This window comes from Clarias gariepinus, chromosome 7 (assembly GCF_024256425.1).
Source record: "Clarias gariepinus isolate MV-2021 ecotype Netherlands chromosome 7, CGAR_prim_01v2, whole genome shotgun sequence".
Classification (NCBI taxonomy): Eukaryota; Metazoa; Chordata; class Actinopteri; order Siluriformes; family Clariidae; genus Clarias; species Clarias gariepinus.
In genome coordinates this window covers 39,692,501-39,717,070 of record NC_071106.1, presented here as the reverse complement: position 1 = coordinate 39,717,070, position 24,570 = coordinate 39,692,501, and the positions used below count along the sequence as shown (strand labels likewise).

At 39.3% G+C, this 24,570-nt stretch overlaps 2 protein-coding genes across 2 annotated transcripts in view; one reads left to right on the top strand and one right to left on the bottom strand.

Annotated features, from left to right (window-relative positions):
• Positions 1–4,931: 4,931 nt before the first annotated feature.
• Positions 4,932–7,791, top strand: tnni1c (troponin I, skeletal, slow c). Its single transcript, XM_053500596.1, has 7 exons — positions 4,932–4,991; positions 5,197–5,235; positions 5,407–5,448; positions 5,901–6,032; positions 6,910–6,999; positions 7,124–7,306; positions 7,393–7,791. The coding sequence occupies exons 2-7, from the start codon at positions 5,212–5,214 to the stop codon at positions 7,492–7,494; spliced, it is 573 nt and encodes a 190-aa protein (XP_053356571.1). The 5' UTR covers positions 4,932–4,991; positions 5,197–5,211; the 3' UTR covers positions 7,495–7,791.
• Positions 7,792–9,269: 1,478 nt separating this feature from the next.
• b4galnt3b (beta-1,4-N-acetyl-galactosaminyl transferase 3b) overlaps positions 9,270–24,570 on the bottom strand; it is a 35,704-nt gene continuing 20,403 nt past the window's right edge. Inside the window, exons 11-20 of the mRNA XM_053500595.1 lie at positions 23,566–23,675; positions 23,327–23,427; positions 22,456–22,523; positions 21,475–22,180; positions 20,315–20,553; positions 19,976–20,129; positions 19,756–19,828; positions 19,140–19,293; positions 14,887–15,013; positions 9,270–11,035 (exon numbers count right to left, since the gene is read on the bottom strand). Coding sequence (XP_053356570.1) covers positions 10,927–11,035; positions 14,887–15,013; positions 19,140–19,293; positions 19,756–19,828; positions 19,976–20,129; positions 20,315–20,553; positions 21,475–22,180; positions 22,456–22,523; positions 23,327–23,427; positions 23,566–23,675 — 1,841 coding nt within the window. The 3' untranslated portion in view covers positions 9,270–10,926. The remainder of the gene's footprint in view (positions 11,036–14,886; positions 15,014–19,139; positions 19,294–19,755; positions 19,829–19,975; positions 20,130–20,314; positions 20,554–21,474; positions 22,181–22,455; positions 22,524–23,326; positions 23,428–23,565; positions 23,676–24,570) is intronic.

Genomic DNA, 24,570 nt, shown 5'->3' with positions numbered 1-24,570 from the left:
ATATATCTGTAACAAAGTAGACAATATAACAATGTAAGTCACTGCCGTCCGCTAAATGTTGATTAATTTCCTCTAACAGCACATCCAACATGTTTTATTCCCTTTACACGAAAGCAATTAGTTACACAAAAACAGAAGATAAAAAAACACTGTAAAGGAGCACCAGAAGTAAAAACTTAAAGTTTTATGCTATGTGACTGACATAAGTGTAAAAATTCTTTAAAGAAATAATAAAAATCTAGAGTTGAAAGATTGTAGTTCTTTCAAAACATCTCGTCAATTTTGAATACAAGAAAAAGGGGTGTACTATTATTAGATTACTTATATGAATAAAAAAAATTGCATTAAAATGAAGCATTATTAATTATTAAATATTTATTCTCTTGCTCCTCCTGGAAGAAAAAAAAAAAAACGTTTGAAAGAAAAACAAAACTCAGGAAACAAACTTTGAATAAAAACATAGTAAATAAATAAATATATGAAATCTCTAAGAAATAAAAGATTTGACAGGATAATATTTATATGATAATTTAAAATAAACTTTTCTCAGCTTGTTAATTAAAATATATTTATAAAGTAAATCCGACAGTCGACGTGATGACAATTAGCACCATAATTATTAAACACATGCAGTGTTTTACAGCACAAATATCTAACGAGAAACCCATTGAGTCTGTCTCTGATGGAGTTAAACTTTCAATTTAGCAGAAAATTAAATAAAACTAAATGAATGATTATAATATTTTTTAGACCCTGCTACACTAACACAAAACTACCTGGCAACCCGAGACTGCAGAGGTAAAGGACTTCCGGGTCCGAGCAGCGGAGAGACTTTTATTATATAACTTCTTTATTTCACCTGGTTATATCCTTCTAACAAATAGGATCATTCCATCCTACAAAGAAATAATGATAATAACAACAACAACAAAAATAATAATAATAATAATAAGAAGAAGAATTTTTGATCCATCAATTTGTTTAATTAGATTATTTATTATATTTAGTTTAGATTGTTTTAGTAAACATTTTTAAATCTGTTTAAAATGATTTTATGCTATAGTTTTAAACAGGTAATGAAATGTATTATTATGTTGTTACATTTACTTTTTGCGTTTGTTTTATTTATTTTAAAAGGTTCAGCTTATCAGTACTGTATAGGAATCTATAAAAGTATTAAAAGGGCATGATTTAAAATAATTAAATTTTTATATGTATTATTTATTAATATATCTAAAATTGTAAAAAAAAATAAAAATAAATAAAAAATGTCCAGAAAAGTCCATTCCTGTGGGTGAAATAAAAAATAAAAAAAAATTCTAATGTCTGTTAATTGAATAACTGAGACTGTGTATATTTACCCTGCGTGACCTTATACTGAGTTTTTTGGATGGAGTGTGTGGATGTGAGAGTTAGTCGGGGTGCCCATGCTGCCCGTGTTCTCCACCAAACACTCCTACACTGGACACGTGAGCATCAGAACTGGATCATGCGGAGGTTTGATAAATCAGGTTGTCTTTTACTTCTTGTGGATGGCCATGCGTGTGTGTGTGTGTGTGTGTGTGTGTGATGTTCTGCTGAGAATCCTTGGGTCCTGCCCTTCATGTGGGTGTAACTCTGACATGCCCCGCCTACCTTAACACCTTCATGAAGACTGTGTTCCCTAATGGTGTGTTTCAGCAGGATAATATGCACTGACACACTCCACACACACACACACACACACACACAGAGTTCAGGAACTGTTTGAGGAACATGACAAAGAGGTGATGACGCCGTCTTTATATTCTCCTGATCTCAATCTGATGGAGCGCCTGTGTGACGTGCTGGAGAACCAGGTCTGACCCACGGAGGCTCCACCTTACACTTGATGAGTCCAGGCCTCGACGGGTCAGCATGGTTTCATTGTTTGGCACAGGGGGGCGCTACACTGTACTAGGCAGGTGGTTTTAATGTTATGGCTGATCGGTACCAAACATCTCAGAGGATCGCAGATGTAAAGTCTGAGGGTTAGTCACTGAACATTAACACCACATCGTCAATCCTATAATTAAATCCTCTTAATAGACTGTTGGATGACCTCGGCTACACGCACACACACACACACACACACACACAGTGATTGTGTTTTACATTCTCGAGTATCCTTAGGTGGAAATGTGCTAATATTGGCACATTCACTTGGAGATATTCTCATCACCTTTTGTGTGTGTGTGTGTGTGTGTGAGTGTGTGTGTCAGTGACAGATGGCCACAGTGGTGCATATTCTGGAGAACACACATGCCTCTGCTGTGACAGTGGAAAGGCTGCTGAATAAATAGAGAGTGTGTCGAGGTTTAGTGCTGAGACTCAGCTGAAGTGTTTTCACACACACACACACACACACACACACACACACACACACACACACACACACACACACTTTTATGTTTTAGATAATACACTTTACACACCTCACACTCTCTTTACACACTTCAGTGTCTAAGTGTAAATAAGCCACGCCCCCAAGAGAACATCAGAGCCGAGCAACACGCCGGGGGAGGGGCTCTTCTTATATGATGTCACATCAGGGGGGAAAAAAATCTAAGCAGCTTGTTTCAGCCTTGTTTAAGAATATTTTTTTGTTTAAAGAAAAAGCTAAAGAAAGAGAGAGAGAACAGAACCTTAATAAAGAATTAGATTAACACTAAAACCGCGGCTAATACGTTAATGAGATGAAACGATACGCAGGTGAAAGTGATCATGGACGTGACTGCTGGGGCTGATGGGTAACGTAGTTTAGTGCCTCCATTCCAGGCTATGCTGATGTTTATTTATTTCTACTTAATAATTCATTTGTTTGTTTGTTAATTAATTACTTAATCATTCACTTTGTTATTAATGTGTTTCTCAGCGAGAATGTTTTTCCCTCGAGGTTCCTTATTCGATTCAGTCTTTCCTGGAACCTTTTTTTTTTCTCCCTGAAATAAAAATGTATTCTAGTGTTTAAACGTGGAACCTTCTAGAGTTTCCACCAAAAGAGTTTATATATATCTATAAATAATTAGTTTAAAACACTATGAACCCTATCTCATTATTCCAAATAAAAAGAATTGATAATAATTTATTTAGGTGTCTGTGTAATGTCCTGCATGAGCATCAGGGATTATTTAGTGTTAGTGTTAATAAATAAACTAACTAACTAATAAATGAACCTATTCGTGATCGTACATGATCCCATGAGCTTAAGTAATTTTTTTAATGTTAAACAAATCTTAGAAATATCTTGCATTAAATTGAATTATTACAATTTTTCCTTGAATCTTGTTGAGGTTTTGTTCTGCGAGAGTTTCCACTGATAGACAATAAACACTTCTGTTTTCTGAAACTGTATTTCAAACTGTCTTTAAGTATTTCTAATTAGAATAACTTATAATAATTTAATTATGTGTCTGTGTGATCTACTGCACGGAAAAGAATTATTTAATAAACTTACGGAAACGTATAATCGTAGGCGAACTTAAATTAATTGACCTTTGAAATGTTAAACACATCTTATGAATGTCTTGCACTAAATTGAATCAGGTTTCATCCACAGAGACACAGAGGGGTTGATTGATTTCCTCTAACCGTCTGAGTGTTTCACTACGGCAACTGTTACTATGTTTAACTTTTGATCCATTTATAGTTCTGTTTTGTGTTCCGTTACACGAGTGAGTTCCTGCTCTCGCTTACGTTACAGCAGCTATAAACACTCGTCCCCTCACCTGTCTCACTTCATTCTCTCTCACAATACTCACAACAAGACAAAAACCTCTCAGGTGTCATGTGACCAAGGACCCGAAGATGTGGGAAATCTTACAGTTCCAGCTTTACGTCTGACTTTCGCACATCGCTGACACTGGAGACTCCTTACACCAGCGCTACATAGAGGAATGATCCACATGAAGGAGCTGTTGCTATAGAAACAACCACAATAATAATAATAATAATAATAATAATAATAATAATAATAATAACAATAATAATAATACAATAATAACAATATTATGTGTGTGTGTGTGTTGTTTGTGTGTGTGTGTGTATGTATGTGTGTGTGTGTGTGTTGTTTGTGTGTAAAACCTCGAGGTCGTTCTGATCGTCGTGGGTTCAGCCAGCGAGACGTAAAAGCATTCTCACGTCCTGATCAGTGAGCTGCGCTCTGGTAGCCGCGTCTCTACATCCTGTGACCTTACTAACCTTTACTGTTTTTAGCTGGATGCGCTGTGTGTGTGTGTGTGTGTGTGTGTGTGTGTGTGTGTGTGTAAGAGAGTTTACTAGGATAGGATGGTGATCTACGACAAACAGAAGAGACTAATGAAACAAACTTTGGGAATGAAAGAAGATCTTAATGTGTCCTTGTGTTTGAGAACGGATAGGTCTATTCTTCATCACACACACACACACACACACACACACACACACACGTCAGCCTTTGTCAAGCTAAAAGCAGCTGTCTGTTCAGTAGAATTCCTGTGCTATAATTATTTAGCTGCCATCTGTCCATCCATCTCCCTCACACACACACACACACACACACACACACACACATAAAACCCATTGTCTCTGAGTGCTGAGCTTTCAGTCTCCACGTCCGTCTCTTCACGCCGCATCTCTCATCCACAGGTAATGTACACACACACTAACACTGTACACACACACACACACACACTAACACTGTACACACACACACACACACACACACACTAACACTGTACACACACACAGTTTAAACTCTGATTCTCTGGGTTTATTCTCATCTCTGCTCCTCTCTGTCTTCTGTCTCTCTGCAGCTCCACGATGTCTCAGTGAGTTGATTTCACTCAAACGTCTCCTTTAGTCTTTTCCGATTCACTTAAACGCATCACCGCGTCTACATATAAAGTTTGCTCCTATAAATTGTTCGTATTAATATTTTTATTTAACTTTGTGTCTTTTTCCTTCCACATTTCTGCTAAAACCTCAACAACAGTGTAAGTGTCTTTAGTGTCTTTCATTAAAACAAATCAATATAATTTTATGTTTCAAATGTTTAAATATATTTCTATAAGAGTAATAAGTCATTAAAAACATTAAGTTTAGATTCTAAGGAACCTAAAGATGTTTGAAGTCTGAATATGAACTCATTTTACATGCATGTATTGTCTTGTTTGTTTGTTTGTTTGTTTGTTTGTGCAGGATTCCCCCAGACCGATGCCTCCTCGGGCCAATGTTAAGGTTCTGTCTTTTTTTAAAAAAAGATTCCAAAACACTCACAAAACATAGTTTTTTTTTGTGCAGGCCAGTTTTAACACCCTGGAGATTTATTTTCTACAGAACGGCAATAAAACAGATAAACATGATATTCTCTGTTTGTATTTACTTTTCTTTTATATATATATTTTCTAGCCCAAGTGTAAGATCTCGGCCTCGAGGAAACTCTCTCTGAAGGTAAGCGTGAATCTGATCTGAGTTCCTCTGATCTATGGATCTACAGTGTAGTTTTCTGTGTTAGTATTCAGATTGTTTGTCCTTTAAATAACAGGTTTTTAACGTGTTGTGCCTTGAAACTGCACGTGAACTCGTGAATAATAAATCATGTGTGCGTGAAACAAAACAACACGTAGCTCGTGAGAAAATCAGAGGTTAGAGTGAAGGGGCTGCTTGTAAATAAATAAATAAATAAATAAATAAATTTGCAACTAAAATAATCTGGGTAAAAAACTGGTGTGTAACAGAATTACATAAAAATTAGAATCAATTAGTATAAAGTGCCAAAATAAATAAATTGTACTGAAGAATTTCACGTGTGAAAGCCTGGGCATGTGTAGACATCAGTGTGAGGATAAATGTTCATCCAACGTGCGTTTTGTGTGTGTGTGTGTGTGTGTGTGTGTGTTCAGATGCTGCTCCTGCAGAGGGCGATGGAGGACCTGGAGCAGGAGACAGCGACACGTGATGAGGAGAAGGTGCGCTACCTGGGGGAGAAACTCCCGCCTCTCCAGATCTCCGGCCTCTCCATGGATGAGCTGCACGTGAGTGACAGGGGATGGGTGTGTGGGGGTGGAATAGATGGGTTGGGGTGGGGGGGGGGGCTTTTGGGGGAGGGCTTTTGGGGCGGGGGGGGTGTTGGTGTTGGTTGTGGGGGGTCAGCTCAATGTAAAATTGTAAAATTAGGTAAACATATATACTACTTAAAAAGAATTTAATAGAAATAATCGACATGTGCAAAATAATGAGCATAAATAAATGACCCCGCCCCTAGCTTGTAAATTATTATCTTTTTAAATTAAACAATAAATTACAGAAAATACATATTTAATAAACTGAAAATCTAAAGTAATTAAAAAAAAAAGAAAAAAAATCTGATTCTATAAACATTAATTAAAATTCAGTAAATAAAGAATGTTCCACAGTATGAGAAGAAGAAGAAAAAAACATGTTTGAGAAGTAAAACCTCATTAATCAAGCAGTGCGTTAACGAGTCCAGGAAAATAATAAACCAGTTGAATAAGTCAAACAGAGACTTGAGATAAAATTTGAGGTGAATGAAGGCATAAAAATGATTGACATTTACAGAAGACTCCCCAGTCCTGACTCGCTCCAGGACATCTCCACATGTTTAAGGAGTTCCTGGGAGGCCTGAGAGTCTGATCATGACTCCTGCGTATAGAGAGAACCTTAATGGTGTCCAAGCTCTAGTGAGACACTGGGATCAGTGCATTAGTGTATCAGGGGATTATAGAGAGACATAAAGGGAGTTTATACTCTCAGGACTGTCAAAAGTCCCACTTTGACTCGAACACAACATAAAATAAATCTGTAATGAATTGGAGACAGAGGTAGTTTGATGTTTTAATATGGTTTGTAAAGTGTATGTGTATGTATGTGTGTGTGTGTGTGTGTGCGCAGAAACTGTGTCGACAGCTTCACTCTAAGATCGATGAGGTGGATGAGGAGAGATACGACTTTGAAGCAAAAGTCAACAAGAACAATAAAGAAGTGAGTACACACACACACACACACACACACACAATGAACTCTGTTAAGACTGATCAAGGTACTCCTTGCTTATCGTTTGTGTGTGTGTGTGTTGTGTTTGTGTGTGTGTGTGTGTGGGGTATAGATTCACGAGCTGAAGCTGAAGGTGCAGGACCTCGGAGGTAAATTTAAGAAGCCGGCTCTGAGGAAGGTTCGCGTGTCGGCTGATGAGATGATGAGAGCTTTACTCGGCTCCAAACACAAAGGCTCCATGGACCTCAGGGCCAACCTCAAGTCCGTCAAGAAGGAGGACATTAAACAGGAGAAGGTACACAAACACACACGCAAAATAGAAGGTTAGGAATGGAAAAATATATATTTTCCTAATTAATGTGTGTGTGTGTGTGTGTGTAGGTGCTAACCAGTGAGGTGGGAGACTGGCGTAAGAACGTGGAGGCCATGTCAGGGATGGAGGGCAGGAAGAAGATGTTCGACGCTGCTGGTGGAGGACAGTGAACACACTCGACTCTACATAACACTGTGTGTGTGTGTGTGTGTGTGTGCGAGTAAGAGAAAACGAATTACTGCAAAACAGAATCATTGTTACATTGTTACATGGAAATATTTATTACATTATTACACTGTTACATTGTTGCATTAGAGTGTTATTACTTCCCACACCGTGTCTGATCATCATCATCATCATCATCATCATCAGTCTGGGTTTAAAGCTTATGTCTAAACTACAATCATTTTTAAAATTTTGTGTGTGTGTGTGTGTGTGTGTGTGCACGTGCAATTTCTAATAAAACATGAACTAAAGGAAACATTTGAAATGAAAAGTAGTTTTGACTCACACTGTTCAGGACATCAGAGTACACTTCAGTGGGTTCTGCAGGAGGTTCTGTCAGGGTTCGTATGTATGAGGTGTGTTCGAACCAAGGTGGGACTTTTGATTGTACAGAATAACAGAACTCTGAAGAGTATAAACTCCCTTTATGTCTCTCTATAATCCCCTGATACACTAACGCACTGATCCCAGTGTCTCACTAGGGCCTGGACACCATCAAGGTAGAAAGTTCTCTCAGTACGCCGGAGCCGAGATCGGACTGTCTGTCTGATTCACATCTGAAACGCCGGCCCCCCAGGAACTCCTTTAATGTGTTAGAGCGAGGGCAGGGCTAGCCGAGTTCCTGTAAGGTGCGAGTGGTGTTGGTGAATGAGTGTGTGTGTATACAGTTTACACACAGACACGTCTCTTCAGGAAGAGACAAGTTATGTGTTGATCAGAGATCGTCAGGCGTGCGCTGATCACTTCACAAAACTAGACTGACATGTTCAGATGTGATGAAGCATGTTTGTGTGTATGTGTGTGTGTGTGTGTGAGAGAGAGATAGAGAGAGAAATCTCAAAGTCTTCTGTTCAAGGACAGGAGTAATAACACACCTGTCTAAACACACCACCGTCTGAAACACTGCAGTGTGTGATTTACAGCCACAGGCATGCATTCTGAAAAGAGCTCAGGCTTAATGTACACACATATATATATATACTGTGTGTGTATGTGTGTGTGTGTGTGTGTATGTGTGTTTAAATGCCAGCTGATGTCCCTGCTTAAAAATAACAATGGCATCAGTTTTAACAAGAAAAAGAGGATTAAAATTAGCTGGAAAAGGACAGAAACAAACGAAATCATTAAACAACAACAACAACAACACAAAAACTCTACACTTCCTGCACAACTATAATCAGGAGATAAACCACATGAATTATTCATGCAATATTCATGACCCAACTACGTACTTGCATAACCAAGTAATTTATTTATTTAGCTATTTAATGAATTACTATTTAATATTGGTTTTAAAATATTTTAAAGAAATAAAAATATGCAAAATGAATAATAATCAGCCAAAAATAAATTAAATCACTTTGCTGATTTCAGTAAAAAAATGACTTCAGACGTCCATACACTCAGTACAGTATATACAGTACAAATATATACACATACATGTATAATAACGTCATTTATGGCAGGAAAGCAGCAAAATCCCACAAACACCATCAAACATTCGATCTCCTCTTTAATAAATAAATAATAATAAAAATTCTATTAAAAATGAACAATTTGAATGTGTGTAGTTCTAAAATTAATAGAATTAAATTTTATTGAATAATACCAAATGTTTTCAAATTAAATCCAGTGTTAAGGTCTTCAAATATAATTTAATATAATATAATATATGATATGATATAATATAATATAGATTAAAATGTAAAGAAGTGGACAGATATAGCAATACACAGTACATTGTTTACAATGCAAAATCAGATTTTCATTTTAATTTCTAAAACATTACAGCAGAGCAATTTCGAAACTTTAGATAAACAATTTGTAATTTAATTCCAAGTCCCAAGGACAAAAGTATTATTCCATACACACAGTACACATGAAGTCTGCATCACACACCCGTCTCTTTTCCCTTAGAAACCTATCAATAAATAAAGGTGTATATAAATTTGAATAAAACATTGCATTCTGGGTAAAAAAATTAAAGAGAAGAGAATAATCCAAATGCAATTTCTTTTGCATTACTTTACCTTGTTCAGAACCAAAAGGCACGTTTGTTTTTATTGGAGCTGGTTTAATATTCCTGAGCATCAGATCGCCTTGTGCAGAAATGTATGACTTTACAGTTTAACACACAGCAAATCATTTAAACAAACCCTGAACTACAGAGAGTCAGAATAAAGGCACGGTGACAAACCCAGATTGCAGGAAGTTTGTGTCTCTTTACACTACACACTTCAGGATACAGAAAATAACCTAATAATTACACAGTAACATACTCTTTAAAGGTGTTTTAAAACCATAAAATAAAAAAGGTCCCTGTTTTTTTATCCCAAATCGCTTGTTTATTTATTGGTGCTTGAATAGATTTTTGACCCCCTTAATATGACCTCATAATTTGGATAAAAAAAAAAAAAAAAAATTAGAACCTCCCCCGACTTATTGCTTGGCTCCACCCAGTTATCATTTTATTTCAAGGTTTTGATCAAAAGGCAAGTCACACCAAACACTCACCATCTTTTACCCCCATCATCTGAGGAATAATAAAAAGGCTACCTTAACCGCTCACAGTTACCAGCTAACCGCTAGGATAAAGCTCTTTAGCTCCAAGTTGCATCACTACTCAAGTTTTGCATCACGAACCATTGAGGATTTCATTGTAAATTAACACACTTCCATTAACACACAATAGATTTGTTGCTGCTAAAAGATTTTTTATTTTGTTTTTGTATAACTGATTAGCTGAAAACGGGTGGGAAATGCCTGAAAACTGGTGGGAAATACTTGAACATGTGTGTGTTGAGGAAATAAGAAGTATTTTGTTTCTGCTTGGCATTAAAAATTTTTGATTTTAGATTAATTTGTAAACCTCTGACACTTATATAAAGCTCATTAAAATGGTTTGGTCCACTTTAAACAGTCCTGCTAATTATCTGCACTGACGTCACTCCACTCCCAGAGCGGTGAAGCGTCAGAAACACACGTACGGCTGTAACGGAGTCGGCGGAAACCGTGCATTCACTGTCTAATCCCCTGAGTGCTAATGTCTGCTCACAGTGTGAAGGAAACCCTGAGCAAGCGCTCATCTGCTACACTTACAGACACACCTGAAAGTCATTTCGGATTCATGCGATATCCTCTCCTTCAGACGTCCCCGTAACTCACATGTGACACGGATAAGAGAAGAAAAAAAAAAGTCCATAGTTGTGACATCACTATTTTACCTAGTGAGGACCAACCAATGGAACCTTGGCGTGATGCCCTGGCTCCACCCACAGTGGGGTGACGCCTGCTGGCAGACGGATGCATGCTGAGGGTGAACGCCGGTTAGAGTGTCACAGTGAGCGTCGTCTTCCAGGACGCAGGTGTCGCCGGTCCTACGTGCCGCGCAGTATTTTGCGGTTCCACATGCCGCGTCTCGAGTGGTGAAAGTGGAAGAAATTCCTCAAGTACAGGCGTGTCACATCCAGCCCCGCCTCCACGATCCTACATCCAACCAGACACATGACACAAGCGTGTTAGTGCACGGCGTGGCGTCAGCGATTCCAACACCTCGAGACCAGCTTCAGGTCATGTCGGTCAAAGAGACATTCGAGTGAGGAACTAGAAGAACAGGCTCGACCGGAACAAGTACTCGCACGCACCAAAAAAAAACCACAAGCATGAGAAGGTTTCTGAAATGTTCTGGTTTGTTTGATGATCTCAGCGAGGAGGGATTTATTTACCTCCTGCCATCACAGAAGTCTAATCGTGTTAACTGATAGGGTTAAGATTAGCGAGATTATTGTTCACATTACGAGTACAAGTTATATGAAACATTACTGCGTGTAATGTAATGAGCTCGTGATCATTTCTACACGCTGCCAATTACTCATCCTGTTTACACGCAAATCAAACACACATTCCTTTACTGTGCAGGAAATCAAATATCTGTATCATAAACCTGGAAATTAAACGGAATACCTTAGCCACTAAATAATTAATATTTACTTAAACGGATATTAACATTTTTGTTCATTACCAGCATCTGATTTTTCTCTCTTCTTCAAAAAACAAAAAAAAACAACATCTAAATTTGTGGTTTGTATGTTTTTGCTTTGTTTGTTGTTTTAAGAGCTTTACAGAAGTTATAGGAAGCCTGATTTTCTTTGTGTGTGTGTGTGTGTGTGTGTGTGTCTGTGTGCAGATCCCCGTCAAGGGCAAAGCTCCGTCCTGGCACAGCTCATTTGCATCTAGTGATGTGTGAGCGGGCAGATGGGCGCACGGAGAGAACCATCAAGGGTAAAGGGTTAAAAACAGAGGTGGAAGTTATTCTGACTCACTTCTATATCTCTAAATATATATAAAATAATACTACTAATAACAGATGCGTGTTAAATCCAGCGCGAGCGGAGGAGTGTTAACCGCACAGACTGACGGTCACCGCCGTCTCCACACACGCTGGTGTCTCTTTCATCATTACATTTGATCAGAACTGGAGGATTAGTTTTAGCTCACTGTGGTTAGTTTGATCATTTTTAATGAATGCGTTTTATGATAACATAAAACGACTTCTTTACGCTAAGTCTCTCTGCACTAAAGGTCTGATATACATTTAGCATACAGTACAGTATAAGACTCTGTGTGATAGATGAGGCTCAGGATGTGAGATCATTTCAGGAACTTCAGAAAAGAATATTAACACAATTTGTCTCTAATAAACAACTCTAACAATAATAACAATAACGAGTTGTTGTGAATTTCTGCGTTTTACTTATTTAAGGAACTAAATTTTTAAACTGCATCACATCACCAATGGCAGAAAGCCGTAGAAGCGGCCGCGTGTTGAGTGAGTACTGTACGCCGCACTGCAGGGTTATGAGAAGCCGATGATCTGGAACGGCGAGAACGTGGTGTTCTTTTGACAGATTCATGATTTTGTTAAACTGTGACGGTCGCTCCAGCACGGGCGTGGTCACGGGCTCAGTCTGCACCGCGACTTTTCTCACAGTGGAGGTTTCTAATGCGCCTCCTTTTGCTCTGCACGAGGAACTAAATAAAATTATTTAAACCTAAACTATTTGTGTTCATACTTTGTATAGATTGCTAAATGATATGGAAGGCATAAAACAACAAGAGGTGTAGTCCAGGTTCACCTCTCACCCGGGCACATCCATGACGCACATGTGTGCATACGCACGGTTAAGCTGCGTCTCATTCAAAAGAAAGAAAGAAAGAAAGAAAGAAAGAATCTATAGCTGTTTTCGTACACACCGTTTCCAAGGTTGAAAGTTTACACACAGTACTGTACAAAAGTCAAAAGGCACAATGTTGTCTTTAGTCCAAATTATACATGTTTATCATGTCGACATTATTGTATGTACAAAACCATTTAATATTACTAAACATAACTTAGTAATTAATAAATAAATGACATATTAATAAAGAATATTTTACAGAAGAAAGTGACGTACTACTGTATGTGATCAGTTTTCAGATGTAAACAAAAACTTTAATGTAGACTCCTGGGTTTTAGATGAAAAAAGAAAGAAGTGAGTGTGACAAAGTTACCAGAACAACCCACATTTCTCCAGCACACTCAGTAAAACCTAACATCTGTTTCTAACACTACTGATTACTTACAAAGAGTTTTAATACAGAATATTCTCACTCACTCACTGTCTATACGGCTTTATACTGTGTACAGGAACACGGGGCGTGTGCCAATCCATTGCAGGACACACACACACACACACACACACACACACACACACACACACACACCGTAAAATACTAGTAGTAAAATACTACTCTTAGTGTAATCCGCATGCCTTTGGACTGTGGGGGAAAACCGGAGTAACCAGAGGAAACCCACCAGGAACCGGGAGAACATGCAAACTCTGTGCACACTGAGCCTTCCTTCTGCTTAATCCTGATAAGACAGAAGTTCTAGTCATAGGACCGCATACAGCTAAAAGTAAGATTCTAAATCACTCTGTAACTTTAGATGGCGTTTCTGTTCCATCGAGTGCAACAGTGAAAGACCTTGGTGTGATCATTGATTTCAGCCTTTCATTTGAAGCTCATGTAGATAATATTACCAGGATAGCATTCTTTCACCTCAGAAATATTGCCAGAATAAGAAATTTATTGTCGCTAAACGATGCAGAAAAACTAGTTCATGCTTTTATCACCTCTAGGTTGGACTATTGTAATGCCTTACTGTCTGGTTGTTCAGCTAGATGCATAAATAAGCTTCAGCTAGTCCAGAATGCAGCAGCGAGAGTCCTCACTAGAACCAGAAGATACGAGCACATAACCCCTATCTTATCTACATTGCATTGGCTTCCTGTGAAATTTCGCATTGATTTTAAAATACTACTCTTGACGTATAAAGCATTAAATGGTCTCGCGCCGCAGTATCCGAGCGAACTGCTAGTGTCTTACGATCCGCCACGCCTATTTCGATCAAAGGATGCAGGCTGCTTGTCAGTACCGCATATTATTAAAACTACAGCTGGGGGCGGAGCTTTTTCTTACAAAGTCCCAAAGTTATGGAATAGTCTTCCAAATAGTGTTCGGGACTCAGACACAGTCTCAGTGTTTAAGTCCAGGCTAAAAACCTATTTATTTAGCCAAGCATTTTTATAAATAGATTAGCCTTAGGTAAAGGAGCAGATCTGGGGGACTCATGGACGTAGAGTATTATGGTGAACTAGTATGTTTGGATGCTGTCTTCCTCCTGTCTCTCTCTTTCTCTCTCTCTGTCGAGCTACACATGTCGTTCCTGAGCTGCCAGTGATCCAGACTCCCTCTGCCCTCCGGACCTGTCTGACCCATCCTGGTGCTTCTGGTTAGAGATCTCGTCACATGGATGCCCCGTGTGTCTCTCTGGGATGCGTCTCGTGTCTGGGGACCGCATCTCTGATCGGCTGTTTAGAGGTTTAATCAGGGATTCGTGCTCAGTTACGGTGCAGCGTGTTCACACTACACAACCATATCAGTCCCTAGTGTGAAAGCAGCCTTATAATGAATGTTCCTGTTCTTTTTCACTGCACAAACCTGGCAACCCAAAAACTCTTCATACCGGCAGTCGTGTGACGTCCCGCTGAAAATGCTCATCCTATTTTATGCTGGAAGTATGTTTCCTTATTTAACATACGCATCTCTCCTTCTCTCTCTCACACACACACACACACACACACACACACACACACACACACACGTGCTGACATGTTTATCATCATCAGTGATGGATGGAATGACACCCCGTGATGGACTTTACTGACTGTGTAAAGTGCTATATCGAGGAGCGAGGTCATGAACGTCTGTCACAGTGTCGGCGCGCTACGTCTCACCTGTCCAGGAGTTCCCAGTCCTCTCCTCCCCAGCGGTTCTTGAATTCTTTGGTGTTCATGCCTCCTACAGTGTTCAGGTCAGATTTATAAATACCCAGCAAACCAAAACCGTTCACCTCCCAGTAACCTGCGGAGCACAAAAACACATTACTGTGGAGTCTCAGCAGGAGGCAGCGAGTCGCAGGAGGACCCGATCGGCATGTGACAAATAACAACAACAACAACAACAAAGAAAACGTATTCGGTGCTATTTTAAATCTAATTCAGGGCACAAGAAATTAATGAATTAATAAAACTCACCCGAATGAGAAGCTGTATAGTTATAGCTTAAAGGAACAGCGGAATGTTGACTAAGAAAGTTATTAAGTTCATTAATCATTCAGTTTGAAGGAAACTTTTAGATAAAGATGAAGAGACTCTTTATTATCTTTATTGTAGTGATGCATCGATTAATCGTTAATGAGATTAATTATGGTTTACTATTCATCTACCACATTAAATATTCATTTACAGTTAACTTGAAAGGCTAATGAGCTCATAATAATTTATAAACTACATTAAAGTTCGGACACACCTTCTCCTTCAGTGGTGACTACAACCGGCTGTGATGACAGCTCGCCACACTCATGACGTTCTCTCATTAGTCACAAGGCAGTCACCTGGGATGGTTGTATTTGGGTCACAGGTGTGTGCGGTAATCTGTGACATTTCATGCCTTCTTACTGTGCTTTAGACCAGAGGAAGGGTGTGTACCAGTGGCGGCTGCTAGCTTTCGAAACAGGGGAGGCTCATATTAGGCCTTTATCCTAAAATTCATGATGTTCTTTGCACTTTCATGCCTTTTGTTTGCCCTGTCAAAGTTACCCAGATCCCCAAAACCCACGTTTGACCAAACGCACCCATTCCCTGAGAAGGTTTCGTCAAAAGGCATTGATTTTTGCACCAGATTAATCTTGGGCATCGGTCTGCCCTGCTGTTTAATTCTGAGTCTCTCCTCGTAAGGAAGAGCAGGTTAACAATATTAGCCCCGTCTGCGTCTGCCATTATGCACAGCTTGCTAGCTGGCTAGTTTTCCCTTCCACAAGCTACTTTAATTATATGAACGAACTAACTTTACGATGCTGAAACAAGGAGCAAAGTTAAGAACGCTATAATATGTTTTTTTTTATAATTTAAAGAATGATTTGCACAAACAAAAACGGTTTATATCACCAGCAAACAATACAGAGTGCAGCAGGTCGTCGTAGCACGACGTGCAAATCCGCATGGGACTGAACTCGAATCTCTGTAGCGCTGATGTATACTTAATACATTGCTGTCAATCAAAAAAGGGGTTCCGCCCTTTAAACAGCTCCTCCAATTATCATGCAGCAGCCCAGCATCCTGGCCCGCCCACTGCTCCATTCACTCCCAGAGAAGCTGAGCCTCCCTGAAAGTGATGATTTATTTTCTCGGTTTTATCCTCTGTGCTGCCCATAGAGCTCCAGTGAAGCTGGGCTTCAGGAGGGTTTAACGCGCTGTGCTGCACGGAAATGTATGACAAGAAAATCGCGTCAAACAATCTACAATAAATACCTGATTCTGAACGAGCTAGTCAAGAAGTTGAACGCGTTCTAGCGCACTTTTATTCAAACCAATATAAATACGACAGTGCATATATGAGCATTTATTTTCTGACATAGTGGAGGAAGCAGAGCTTCCCTTGTAGTCTTAGAGCAGCCGCCACTGGTGTGTACAGAGTCATTAGCCCTATTAGTGCTTCTACAAATACAGCACAAATCCATATTTTGGCAAGATACACTCAGTTACGTAAATACAAAAGACAGTCCATCGTTACTTTAATACGTTAAGAGAATAAAGGTCAGTCAATCTGAAAAATCTGAAGATCTTTGAATGTATCCCCAAGTGCAGTCGCCAAAACCATCAAACACTGTGATGAAACTGGTTCTCATGAGGACCGTCCCAGTAAAGGAAGACCAAGAGCTACCTCTACTGCAGGGAAAAAGTTAATAAACTGACCAGCTTTAAAAACCACCAGTTTACAGCACCTCAGATTAGAGCTCACATAAATGCTTTATGTTGCCCATGCAGCAAACATACACTAAAGTATTCGTCACCTGCCTACACGTGCATATGAACTTGAGTAACATCCCATTCTCAATCCATAGGGTTTATTATGATGTTACTCAAGTTCATATGCATGTGATGGCAGGCGAGCGAATACTTTTGTCAATATAGTGTATTTCAACATCCAGTGTTCAGAGGAAACCACAGGGAGTTCAGTCAGGCCTTCAGGGTTAACAACAAGCAGAAGTTTTGGTTCTAACTGCCAAATCTTTTGAAAGCGTGTGTAGAAAAGGTGAACAGACAGTTCCTGAATCTGTAGTTCCCACTGTGAAGCATGGGGGTGGAGGTGTGATGGTGTGAGGGTGGTTTGCTGGTGACACTATCGGTGCCTTATTCAAAATTGAGAGCAGACTTAGCCAGCATGGCGACCACGGCATTTTGCAGCAACATGCCATCCCATCTAGTTTGGGTCCATCAGGACAATGACCGCCAAGCACACTTCTAAGTTGTCTAAGAGCTATTTGTCCTGGAAAGAGAGTGATGGAACGCTGCATCAGATGACCCGGCCCTCACATGTAGATCACCCGATCTACATCCATATGAGATGGTCTGGGATGAGCTGGACCAGAGGGTGATTACTCAACACCTCTAGGAACTCCTTCCAGGTTGTGCAAAATCATTCCCGGGGGCCAGGAAAATGCCAGGAGTGCGCAAAGCTGTCTTCAAAGCAGAAGGCGGCTACTTTGAAGAAGTCAAAATATTGTTTATTGTGCATTGTTGACTACATACGTGATTCCATATTTGTTCTGTCATTATTTGCCTTTAGTACCCCCTCTTACAGTTGATGTAAAACATAATAAAAATCTGATCAGGTCTCAGTATTTGGCAAATACATCTTTAAACGAACATCAACATATAACTTTTTTTATCCTTGCCATCACTTACTCACTCACTCATCTTCTATACCGCTATATCCTGTATTCCAGGGGTCGCTCAGTGGTTAAGGCATTGAACTACGGTTCGGAAGATCCCAGGTTCAAACCCCACAACCACCAAGTTGCCACTGTTGGGCCCTTGAGCGCGGCCCTTAACCCTCAACTGCTCAGATGTGTAATGAGATAAAAATGTAAGTCGCTCTGGATAAGAGCGTCTGCCAAATGCCTAAATGTAAATGTATTCAGGGTTGTGGGGGCGGAGCCTATCCCAGGAGGCTTAGGGCACAAGGCAGGGTACACCCTAAACAGGGTGCTAATCTATCGCAGGGCACACACACATACACACACACTCATTCACATACTACGGGGAATTTGGGAACGCCGACATGCAAAAGAGCGACATCCTTACCATTATTTAAATAATTAAAAAAAAAGTCAAAAGGTTTTAAGAGGGTAAGTTGCAGCCAGATGCGGCTAATCATCAACCCTTGCTTAATTAACCAAAGCAGAGGTTTTGGCAGTTTGCTGGTCTGGAGTGTTCAGGTGTGTGTTAAGAAGGAAGGACATAAGCATTTGTCTTAGGGAAGGAATTGTTGCTACACATTAATATGTTAAGGGTTATAAAAACCATCTCCAAACAATTTGAAGTTCAACGTTCTACAGTGAGAAAGATTATTCACAAGTGGAAAGCCTCCAGGACAGTCTTCCCGAAGTGGACGCCCCCAGGTGAGACCGTGCCATGCTCAGAATACAACCAAACCAAGAGCTACATCTCAGACCCTACAGGTTACGTGTTATATATTAAAGTCCATGACAGCACAATTAGAAGAAGACTGAACAAGTACGGTTTGTTTAAAAGGGTGAGAAGAGAAAACCCCTTCTGTCTAAAAAAGAACATGAAAGCACGGCTGCGGTTCACAAAACAGTATCTGAACAAATCACAACTGACTTCTGGAACAATATGGATACATGAGACCAGAGTGGAGTTGATGGACCTCAATGCTCAGCCACATATTTGTTGCTAAAGGTGGAGCCACAAGCTATTGAAACAGTGGGGTCCTTCTTATTGGCCACATGTTTTTGTTTTTTTTTGGCTCCGTTTTGTTAAACAAATGATGGCACAGTGAAAAATGTTACATGTGTTCGCCTGAGAACATAAACCTGATCGAATAAGAAGGTGTGTTCAAACGTTTAGTACTGTACATTTCTTCATTAAAGAGAATGACAGAGGAGTGCTGCGCGAGTGTGTACCGTTGGGTTCCTCTGGCGTCGCTCCACAGTTAAGCCTCATCACTATGGGAGCAAAAGCCGTCTGACCTTCAACACAGTGTTTCCTCACCAAGTCAAAGAAGTTCATCGGGAAGTGGAGATGCAGGTCACACAGAAACACGATGCTGTGATTATCCTGGGGAGAAAAACACAAGTTGCATACATCACACTTCATCCCTCATCACATTCACATCACAATATCACTTTAAGGTGTGTCTGATAAACAGAGTTAGAGCCATGGTTCTCAAAGTAGAGTCCGGGGAACCACTCCTGTGTTTGTAGCCTTCTGGAAACAGACCCTCGACTTGGAAGTCCTGCTGGGAAATCTGGGAAGCTCCCCTTAACTCTGAGCTCGCCGCATGTCATCGTGTCAACATGGCCATGGAGTTCTTGTATTAAACTTCTCCAGCACAGGATAGGCTCAATCTGGACTCACCAGGTCACATGACCTTTTTCTTCAATCGCTCCAAAGTCCGGTCTTTATCCTCCCTGCCAAACTGAAGCCTTTTTCTGATGAGTCTCACTAACAAGTGTTTTTTTATGGACACACAGCTGTTTAATCTCAATCCTGTGGGTTAGGGTGCGTGTGTGTACTCACTGTGATGAGGTTTATTCCAGCCTGAAGACCAGCTGACCTTTCAAAGTTTCCATTAAGTCTTAGGTACTGATACCTGGAAGAGATCCACACACACACACACACACACACACACAGTGTAAATTTATCCAATGTATAACAATCCTTTTACACCCTGAACATCCACTACGTGTGTGTGTGTGTGTGTGTGTGTGTGTGTGTGTGTGTGTGTGTGTGTGTATACTTGGGAAGGCGAGACTCCTTCAGAGCCTGTTCTACATCCATATCAGTGCTGGAGTAATCTGTGATGATGAGGTTATAGTTGTTGTCTCCTGTGACATGGTAAAGCTCCTCCATGTCCACGATGAGCTTCTTCACCCAGCGAGCCTGGTTCTTTACTACACACACACACACACACACACACACACACACACACGCCTTCTTAACAAAACAGTTTATCTGAAACATCTACTGCATCCTTTAACACAATGACGTCTTTGTATTTACTCATGAAACCAGACTAATTAATAAATGTTTTACTAATGCTTGTGCATACATGTGTGTGTGTGTGTGTGAGCGAGACCTGGTACTATGATGTGTATGGTAGCGTCGGGGTTCCACATAAAGTTCTTTGAGTAACACAGCTGCGGCGGTGTGCTCCAGCTCTGCCCCAGGGCGCTCTGCAGGTACGCGTGGACGTATTGAACGAGTCGCACTCGAGCTCCTGACGCCTCCATCAGCTCGAGCTCCAGGAGATACCGACTCCACCGGCCCATCTCGGAGCGCTTCACCACATCGACAACACGCTGCAGAGAGTACTGACTACACACACACACACACACACACACACACACACACACACATGTATTAAATACTCGACTAAGCTACTAGTTGTGTTGTATTTATTTCTGTCTGATTGACTGATTAAGGCAGAGAAATAATATTTCACATATTACAATCTTATATACAGAATTTAACCAAGATTTTATTATTTAAATATTATAAGTATTTGATTTAACGAATGGTAGCCTACATTTAGTTATGTTATCATATCTTATATTAGCTATTTTTGCTAATATAAAATTCTTTTAAATAGAAAGTTGAACTGAGACAATTAAAATTATGATTATCCTTATAACTAAAGAATTTTAAAATAAAATATTTGTATAAATATTTTAATACCAAATTTATTGTCATTTGATGTATATTGATATATTATAATACATATCAATATATATATAAAACGAATGGAAATCAATGTAATAATAATATGATCAAATTAATGAATATAATATACATCATACTATTTCTTTTTATTTAGTGAGTATATATATATATTTTTTTTTTGCTGACTCTTTGATCTTTATCTTATGTATTTAATTTTACTTTTAATGCTTATCATTTACTAAAACTTTGTTACCTTCTGTTGGAAAAAAGTGCTATATAAATAGTTTTATAAATTTTATACATAAGATTTAAAAACATTTTTTTCACAGAATTAATGTTCATTTATTCATTTAAATTTCTTAACATTACAATGAACCTTTGAACCAATAAAAATATACTTATTATAAAATAATTAATAATAAGTAATAATTATATGATAACTAATAAAATAATAATTATACATAATAATGTTAACAATATCTTCTACGAATATTTTTTGCGATATTATAGACAGAAAAACACTGCGATTAAAAACTAGTCCGAGATGAAAATGTGTGTGTTTCACGCGATTCGTACCCGGGATACTTCAGCTCGAGTTTCTCCATAAAAGCCTGCACCACGGCACTTGCTTCTGATTGGCTGATCAGCAGATTTCCACTCACATTACAGTTCAGGTCTATCCAATCAGACCTCATGGCCTGAAAGTCCATCTGACTGTCCTGAAACGTCTGATTCCATCTGACCTCAGGGTCGTACGCAGCCATGTCCCTGATCATGCTCTCCATCTCAGAGTCTTCGTACACCATCCACAGGTCTGAGCTGCTGTTACTCGGCTGTTTATGTGCTTTCGCTCCGAGCACTTTCACATATTCTCTGCCTTTCCTCTTTGGTGGATCCTTGATGGAGTCGTTAACAGCGTCACGAAGATATTTTTTATTGATGACATCATCTTTTTGAGGCTGAAAGTTCTTATGGTTTGACTTGGAGAGAGAGATGTTCCCCGGGTCATTTTTCAGGTTGTTATTAGGGTCCAGTTTTTCTCCTAAACTCGGCTTCTGGATTAGAGCTTTATTTTTCGACTTTGTGCGATTCTCCTGATCCCGTGCCTGGGCCTCCTCCTGCAAGCTTTCTTCTCTGTTCATATCTTCTTCTGGCCTACTTCTACTTAGGTTCCTTTCATTCAGAGAGTTAGAGAAGAGTTTCCTCTGCTGGTGCTGCTTGTAGTCATCGTGGTAGTCCAGCTCCTCGCTCTGTATCGCTTGCCCCACCCCTCTGTAATCACCTGCAGGGGGGCAGGAGAACCACCATGACAGAGGAAGCAGACCAGACATTAAAAAGTACTTCATATTACAGTATGATGATATCTAAGTTGTTGGCAATAAATTTTAAATAGTTTTATGCATATTAATGGCTAGTGGGTGGGGCCAGTGTGGAAAGGCTGTAAGGCACAAAGAAATCCTACAAAAGGTTTTTATATCTGTGTACATGGGTGAGGTAAAAATAAGACACTAAAGGAATAGAAATGCCTTAAATTAACTGAACTCTTGTTTTCAGTACCGTTGTCTCTGAACCTCAGGTCCTTTCCATCCGGTTTGTCCAGGCTCATGTACCGTGAGAAGCCGTACCTGTGCGAAGAATCACCCGCTGATCAACTATTACTGATCGACTGATTACTGATCAACTGATTACTGATACTAATCAAAGGATAAACAATTAACTATCAACTGATAACTAATAACAACTAATAGCTTGTAACAACTTATGCTATGATAACAATCATCTGATTACTATGACAAAAATACATACATTTTTTAAAAATTAATAAATTATTTGGTTATGCACACAGAGAGAGAGAGAGAGAGAGATACAGGTCGTCCCCAACTTACAAACATTCGAGTTATGAATTTCCGCATTTACGAACGGACTGCGGTTCAATCGTAGATGTGAACAAATCGCGTAAGGATCTCACATGTATTGTACAAAAAATAGACACTGCAGTGCACCAGATACCAATGTTTACAATTATATATAATATTTTTAGTGTGTATGTGAATGTATAAAATGTCCAGTATATAATGTGTAATCCAAAACAGGATTTACAGTCCAATACAGTGGAAAACAGCTGACAGAATGGTATCTTAGATTCCCCTCATGATTCAAACACGCAGAGACAACTTAGGTGTGGTTACAATTTTTGGACACATGATGTCAGTGTGGGAAAAGGGGACAGAGATTAAGTCAAGTGGATATTCGGTATAATTTACATTGTATATTCGTGTTAAAGGCGTATAAGACTCACTTTGTCAGACACTTTGTCTTAAGAACGAATCTGATTTACAAACAAGCTCCTGAAAAGGAACTTGTTCATAAGTAGGGGACTATCTGTGTGTGTGTGTGTGTGTGTGTGTGTGTGTGTGTGTGTGTTTACGCTTCAAAATAGATGGGTTTCATCTTGTAGAAACATGTGTTGATGTTCTCCATGTGTGTGAGGCGTGTGAAGTCATTGGGATAAACGTAAGACAAGTGGACCTAAAAAAAAACAAGCACACCAGTTTCTATCAACTTACAAAACATTTTAGAAGTTTTGTGTTTTATTGAACATTGTGTGTATGTATGCGTGTGTGTGTGTGTGTGTGTGGGTGTGGAAGAGAGAGAAAGTGTACTCACAAAGTGCAGACCCTGATATCGGCCGATCGCCCTGATTCTATAGATGAAAGTAGGTTTAGAGAGACATTCTGGTAACACACTCTGTACTCGGGACTTGTCCAATAAAGGCACTACACACACACACACACACACACACACACACATGACATGAGCAAATGAATGTAATATAATAAATACTTAATCTTCTGTAAACAGTGTTGATATCGATGTGACGTTTCACAACACTGTGTTCATTCACATCATTTAAATACAGATTTATGCACAGATGTCTGTTTTCCTGTATTTAAATAATTACATTTAAAACCATTTGACCAAAAATGAAATGAACTAATTCGCTCCTGACAGTTCATGTGTCGGTTTGATCCGATAAGATATCCGATGTTAGATAATTAATAATAATGTATAAACATGTATATACACGGTATGATGTATTGGGAGGAGTTTGGGTTATGATGTAATGTATTGGGAGGAGTTTCACATTTAATGAAACAGGAGTATTGGTCATGACCAGAGGTAGGAGGCAACTGAGTAGATGTACTTTGTTACTGTGGTTAAGTACCTACATGTATGTCATTATATCTAAAGATACTTTGTACTTTAACTCCGCTCAAACGTACAGCGAATGTCAGTACTTTTACTTCGCTGTATTTCTGCATGGCGTTTCGTGTGTGACCTGATCACAGTGGTGTGAAGCCACCTGCTGACCATTATGTGGAATCGCGTGACTTGTTTTCCTTCAAGACTAGCTTTAAGCTAATAACGTAACAGGTGTTCGAAATCAGACGCGGAGCGGAGCTGGTTACAGACAGCAACAAAAACAGCATGAGAGAGAGAGAGAGAGAGAGAGAAAGATCCTACTAAGTACTTTTACTTAAGTACACACAAAAATGAAAGACTGATATTTCTACTTATAATATGATATAAAATAAATAATTAATATAAAATAAACAGAAGTGGCGTCGTGTATGACATAATCCACTGGGAGGGAGTTCAGTAACTGAGGGA